This window comes from Pteropus vampyrus, unplaced genomic scaffold, assembly GCF_000151845.1.
Source record: "Pteropus vampyrus isolate Shadow unplaced genomic scaffold, Pvam_2.0 Scaffold412, whole genome shotgun sequence".
Lineage (NCBI taxonomy): Eukaryota > Metazoa > Chordata > Mammalia > Chiroptera > Pteropodidae > Pteropus > Pteropus vampyrus.
Genome location: NW_011889193.1, coordinates 93,144 through 93,702, shown reverse-complemented (window position 1 = coordinate 93,702; position 559 = coordinate 93,144). Strand labels below are relative to the sequence as shown.

Here is a 559-nt window from a genome sequence, read left to right as displayed (position 1 = left end):
ATCTTTCTCGAGGAGACTAGCCTTGGTCTGAAAAGAAAAAAGACCCTTGTTAAGACCGCCTGCGGGTGTGTCGCCACCGCGTCCACCGCCAGCAGGGCGCCACGCAGAGAAACGCCCGGAGCTGGCCCGGGTGCCTCGATGAATGCGACAGTAACAAAGCGCGGCGCACAGGGGCCCGGTTAACCGCTGACCGAAGGGAAACGGATAGAAATGCCGTTGGGGCTCAAGGCTTAAGAGAGGACCGAGGGGAAACCGAGTCAGGCTGAGAGGAGTCGCGTCTCGCGCCACGTGCAGGAGGCTGGAGGGGTTCAGACGAGGGCGCCCGGGAGAGCGGGGTCTCGGGGGGTGAAAACGTGCTATTTAAACAACGCTCTCTCCCCTCCCACCAGGCGCTACACTAACGGCCACCCGAACTCCAACCTGAGTTAAATATTTCTTTTAGGAGTAGAGATTGGGTTTATAAGTCCCAACAGAAAATAACGGTGCGACAAATGCCTTCAAAATAGGAGGCTCTTTACATCCACAGACCCTCTGGCTGTGGTCACCGAGCCACGGACTT

At 57.4% G+C, this 559-nt stretch overlaps 1 protein-coding gene across 1 annotated transcript in view; it reads right to left on the bottom strand.

Moving 5' to 3' along the window:
* CUNH1orf131 (chromosome unknown C1orf131 homolog) overlaps positions 1 to 559 on the bottom strand; it is a 22,088-nt gene that overhangs the window by 3,888 nt on the left and 17,641 nt on the right. The window contains exon 4 of the mRNA XM_023523784.1: positions 4 to 27. Coding sequence (XP_023379552.1) covers positions 4 to 27 — 24 coding nt within the window. The remainder of the gene's footprint in view (positions 1 to 3; positions 28 to 559) is intronic.